Below are 5,635 nucleotides of genomic sequence, written 5' to 3'. Positions count from 1 at the left end.
ATTGAGTGGGTAGAAATTGGTTTGTAAACTGCAGGATATATATAGCATCTATCACAGCAAATAAACTATATATTTAGCATGATGTAGTTTTTTAACATGTTGGATGAGGTGGAGAGTTCTGAGGTCTCACTGCTCGATTTTATGTAGGAGGTGTCTCCTTCCTTCTCACTTTTCTCCATCCTCTGTTTCTGAAACCAGATTTTCACCTGAGTTTCGCTCAGGTCCCATGTGGTGCCTGGCCTACTTTGCAGTGAAGTTCATTCTCATGCTATTCTGATGAGAATTTAGCCCCAAATCAGCTTTGAAAAGTTAACATCATCATTAGTAATATTATTGATATTGATCGTAATATTAACAAAAATATGTACCGTATTATCAATATGATAATATAGATTCAAGTTGTGTCTAGTGTAATATTTTCTATGATCAGTTGTATCATAATGCATTATAAAATCTATTTCCTTCTCATATTTTGGAAACTTTGGAAGTCAGTTGCACATCTAGAGAACAGAGGAGCAGCACATCCCACCAGATGGGGATAACACGTGCCTGTTTTCCTGTTCTGCTCACTCAAAAGGCCTGAACACATAAAATATGTATTATATGAATAAAATCGGCAGGGACTCAGAGGACTCTACCTCACTGGTGTGTGACGATGTATTTATTGTAGGTAACAGCATCTATGCCTTCAGATAAGATAGATGACATACTAATGGTAAATCTCCGCCATAACTTGCCAATTTATACATCTATACAGATATAACCCAACTGTATACATGTGTTTGGCTATTTTTTGTAAAACCAAAGGGAAAATCTCTATGTGTAAATCCAGGTCACTACTATGTTTTACCAATCTCATCCACAAGGTTTAGCAAATCGATTATAGAGACATAGAAATCTCCTCTATCATTACCAGAATTAGGAATTGTATATATCCCTTGTCCAACATTCACCACAAAAAAAACAGCTTACAAACCACAGCAACATGCACATTACCATTTTTTTGGAATGCTAAAATAAATGAAATTTGTAAAAGAATACATTAGGAACAAATTACATTTTATTCATTTCTTTTACAAAATGTATGTAAAAAAATGATGATTGCGGGAGTGATAATGGCCTGCTACAGTGGAAAAATACTTTGAAGACATTTCAGTATTACTGTCAGGTTCTTTTCCTTTTTTTACAGGATCCCAGTAATGCACTATTGGCATTGTGTATGTACAATTGAACCCAAATAAGCATTAGAAGAAAAGATACCTTAACAAAGCAAGTGTTCATTACACAAAACAACTACCGGTACTTTGTTGCAAATAGAACAAATTAACAGACATCATTAAAACAGAATTAAATTGAAACCTAATTTGGAGACTTGTAAAGGGCTCGTTTTAGAGATACGTCTTCTACTACTAGTAATGATACTTTTATTAATTTTTTTCTGTTTAACTGATTTTAATAAGTTTGTATGTTTGTGTTCATAATAGGCTGCACAGTGAACAGCCCTGCTAGGCATGATAGTTTAGATCATGCAGCACCACCTGCATATAATGCATGATTCTGCTGCCTGTGGGTGATATAATATTTCTCCTAAGTGGGAAATGACACACTGCTATTAAATGTGTACACTGTGGTCGTTTAGGTCAGACCTCGTTACTGCGCCACAGAATCAGTAATAAGTATAGACAATATAGGGCTCAGGGAAATAAGAAATTGTACATATTCTAATACACAACCATTAAACATATAAGAGACGTTAGGAATCAAAGTATAGAAGTGACATTATCTTGTGTGTATTTATCCAGCCTGCAATATATAGGTTTCCCATATATCTTATCTACCATCATCATTAAACACATAAACCACTGGATCTAGTATGCAGAAGATTTATCACTAGACACAAACTATAACAACAATATCTGTAGGTGAATTGTAAAAATACACAATGCAAAAAAACTCATCTAGTTTTGACAGAAAAGATTTCTTTACCACGTGTTAGTATTACAAGTGTTCAATAACATAAATGTACGGTAATTTGCAGATATTGTTACTGTAAAATCCTATGTTATAGCAGAGATTCAAAACTTTAATTTATTTGTTTCGGGTCTGTCCATATATCTTACTGTCATCAGTCAGTCACTGGCTGCCACTATTATGTATTATTCTTTTAAACTATAGTGCAAACTAGTTTTCGTTAGGCAGCCCTGTTAATGGGTCCTTATGTGTCCTTAAAAACAGATGGGGACACAATAAATCTAATTCACTGGAAATTATTATCCAAACTTTGAAAAGACATAAAAGACACAGAAAACATGACAATTACTTCTATATGCATAAATAGAACTATAAATCAACTAGCTGTAATGGAGATGCCTGAAAGTGCAGCTCCCCTAAAATATGGGGTTCCCTGAGAGAAGCCGACCAGCTCCTTTTTTTTAAAAGGGTAAAAATTTGTAAACTGTATTCCATATATAAATAAGAAGGCATTTATTGAAGAAAATAAACTATATCTGTAACATGTTTCAAATTAGTTTCCCTGTAGAAAATGTACATCACTTGTCTATGTAGAGTTGGGTGAGGTGTCTGGTGAAGTGGAGAGTTCTGAGATCTCGCTGCTCTCTTTTAATGACTCCTTATTGATACAGGAGGTGACTCCTTCTTTCTCTCGTTTCTTTTGTTTCATCCTTCGGTTCTGAAACCAGATTTTCACCTGAGTTTCGTTTAGTTCTAATGTGGCAGCAATCTCTACTCGCCTGGCCCGAGTCAGGTACTTGTTAAAGTGGAACTCCTTCTCCAGTTCTGTCAGCTGCTTGGTGGTGAAGTTAGTTCTCATGCTATTCTGCTGTGAATTTAACCCAAAATCAGATGGTTTGGCTGTGAAAAAATTAACAACGTCATTATTATTAGTTGCATTTTTTATATTAATTGTCATAATATTAACAAACACATTAATTGTCAATATGATCACAGAAACTGATACAAGTCGTATTTAGTATTTTCTATGACAAGTAGTATTATAATGTATCATATTTATTACTCCTATTTAGGGAACTTTAGAAGTCAATAGCGCATCTACCAATCTGAGAACAGAGGAGCATCGCATCCTACCACACTGTAATAACACGTGCTTGCTTTTCCTGTTCTGCCCACTCCATCCATTAATCATAGTTACAATAAACAAAAGGTTTGAACACATAAAACATGTATTATAGTATTATTTGAAGATAATCAGTGTAGACACATGGGGCTCTACCTCACTGGTGTACAATGATGTATTTATTCTAGGTAAAAGCGTGGTGGGCACTCATCTGAACCTTCACGTAAGATTGATGAGATACTAATGATCTGCGCCCACATTTACAAATACCCTGTGAACCTGAGGCCTACAGTCAGCAATAACTCATAAGTGGTACTCACTTGTCTTTGGTGGATTCCTCTTCACTTTCATCCAGTCAAAAGTGGGATTAGTTGATACAAGTTCAGGTTGGCAGGGCACATCTTTATCATTGTGTAATAGAGGAGAGTGACTAGGATAGTTCTGTAACAAGGCTTGGTGGTCTTGCCCGAATGAGTGTTGATGGTAAGTTATGGAGCCTGGCACAGCTCCACAGTATCCTTCTGACAAAGAGCCAGTGTTAGGAGCTGTACTGGCAGAATAAGGTTGTTGTTGAAAATAAACTCCTTCTGTTTCTTGGCTGACGTAGACTTGGTGCCCATAGCCCTGGCTGCAGGATGTCTGTGATGAGTAGCTGGGTATGGAGCTGGCATATGCAAGGCTGGCGCTTGGGGTATGATGATGATGGTAGGCATTGTTCTGCTGCTGGATCTGGCTTGAAATTGCTCCAGTACCTCCTACTACAAACCGACCATCACCGTTATAAATTTCACTGGTACTGGTGCATCCAGGAAAGGAAGGTGTCCCTTGGTCTAAATGGTGGTATCCTCTGGGTGAGTAGGCACTAGTACCACGGTTACAAATTGCATAGTCCAAAAAGGAGCCCATTCTGGTATTGTCCATCTGCCAGGGATGGAGGAGGGTCAACCTGTTTTCAGGGGAATCCTCCTTGCCCTACAACCTTTAGGTAGTATGTCAAAGCTGTAAACTTCCATCCATGGATTTCCAGGCTTCAAACCCTCTGTCTCTCACTGTGAGAACACGTGATTCTCTGGGGACCAATAGCTGAAGACCTCCTGAAGCTTGTCAGATATCTGAACCCATCCATCATGCCCTGTGACATTTGCATGACAAAGAAACTTCAATCAAACCCAGCCCATCAATCTGATAACGACATGTTAGCTTCACAATCTTTCTTCAGAGCCTCCAAAGAAAACTTGGAATTATTCAGGACTTTAAAAGTGTTAAAAGACCTCAAGCAAAAGAAGAAAAAAAACTGTGGCACACTGGATGAGAAGATTGTTTTAATCGAAAGCTTTTTTTTCCCTTCTCCCTAAGCTCCATCTGGCATGTTTAAAAGCTGTTTTCCTTTGCATTATGTGTCCTTAGAAAAAAATGTGAATCTTATATTACAGTTGTAATACAAAATGTATACAAATATATAAAAATAAAATCATTAGTATATGTTCACAGGAAATATCCTGCTGCAAGAAGCCCACTATGAAAATACAAAGCTCCTGCTGCTGAGACATAGTCACTGGTGGGTTTATAATCCATAAATCCAGCAAGGTCTCCTTTGTACACAAAAATCCACCAGTCTAGCTACTAAAACCAACAATTTGTAGATAATCCTTCATCTTGATTTAACCTGGTGTCCTCTCACTGGGTTGATGATGGTGAAGTGTCTCCTCTCCTCCAGAGTCTTTGTTGAGGAGATAGGGTTGGGAAATAAGTCTCTCCCACTCATTTCTCTTACTAAAAGGAAATGGTTAGGTAAGCAACATTTATTTACTTGTTCTAACATCAGAGACAAGGGCATGTAACAATATGACGCCCACCCTCATTTGTAATACATGTCAAGAAGCTGAACCAACTCCCTGAGTCTGGGGACAGGAGTTCATAGAGAAGTCTTTACTAGCTTTCTATTTCACCTACATCTCTTTTAATGAACAATTTGTTCAGCAGTGGGGTATAGATCCCCAAGGACCCTCCATGTGTTATATTTATGATATCAAATTATTTTCACTGAGGTAAACGACAACAGTACACATTTAATAGCAGTGTGTTATTTGCCATTTATGAGAAATATTATATCACCTACAATATACAGGCACTATATGGAGGAGGTGCTGCATGGTCTGTGTTACCAAGGTTAGCAGATCAGCTCACTGCGCACCCCCCCCCCCATGTATCAAATTAATATGCACTCTGAGGTTGTACAACAGGGGCTCATATAACTTCAAGCTTATTATAATCCTTTAAATATATACAAAAAGATAAACAGCAATTATTATAAGTAGTAGTCGAAGTATTTCTAAAGTGAACATTTAGATGAATCCAAATTAGCTTTTAATCATATAATCTGTTTTGATGATGCCTCTGGGATTTTTTGATCTTGTGAGAAAACATGCAGACGACTGTAGTTTTGGATCACACCCAGACGGACCAATGTTATTGAATGAAGCCGTGCACACGTCTGATTTTTTCATGTACCGAGTGGTCTGAGGAAAAAAAATTATCTCA

At 37.3% G+C, this 5,635-nt stretch overlaps 1 protein-coding gene across 1 annotated transcript; it reads right to left on the bottom strand.

The window, feature by feature from the left end:
* Nucleotides 1–2,307: 2,307 nt before the first annotated feature.
* Nucleotides 2,308–4,015, bottom strand: HOXB1 (homeobox B1). Its single transcript, XM_077257685.1, has 2 exons — nt 3,415–4,015; nt 2,308–2,871 (listed from the first exon to the last, which is right to left on the bottom strand). The coding sequence occupies exons 1-2, from the start codon at nt 4,013–4,015 to the stop codon at nt 2,558–2,560; spliced, it is 915 nt and encodes a 304-aa protein (XP_077113800.1). The 3' UTR covers nt 2,308–2,557.
* Nucleotides 4,016–5,635: the final 1,620 nt, after the last annotated feature.

This window comes from Ranitomeya variabilis, chromosome 4 (genome assembly GCF_051348905.1).
Source record: "Ranitomeya variabilis isolate aRanVar5 chromosome 4, aRanVar5.hap1, whole genome shotgun sequence".
Taxonomy (NCBI): domain Eukaryota; kingdom Metazoa; phylum Chordata; class Amphibia; order Anura; family Dendrobatidae; genus Ranitomeya; species Ranitomeya variabilis.
The sequence above is the reverse complement of the archived record's forward strand: the minus strand, read 5'-3'. Positions and strand labels throughout refer to the sequence as shown.

Coding starts and splice junctions, on each gene's coding strand:
- HOXB1 (XM_077257685.1), bottom strand. CDS start 4,015: ATGGACAATACCAGAATGGGCTCCTTTTTGGACTATGCAATTTGTAAC. Junction 2,872..3,414: donor GAGGAATCCACCAAAGACAA/GTGAGTACCACT, acceptor ATTTTTTCACAG/CCAAACCATCTGATTTTGGG.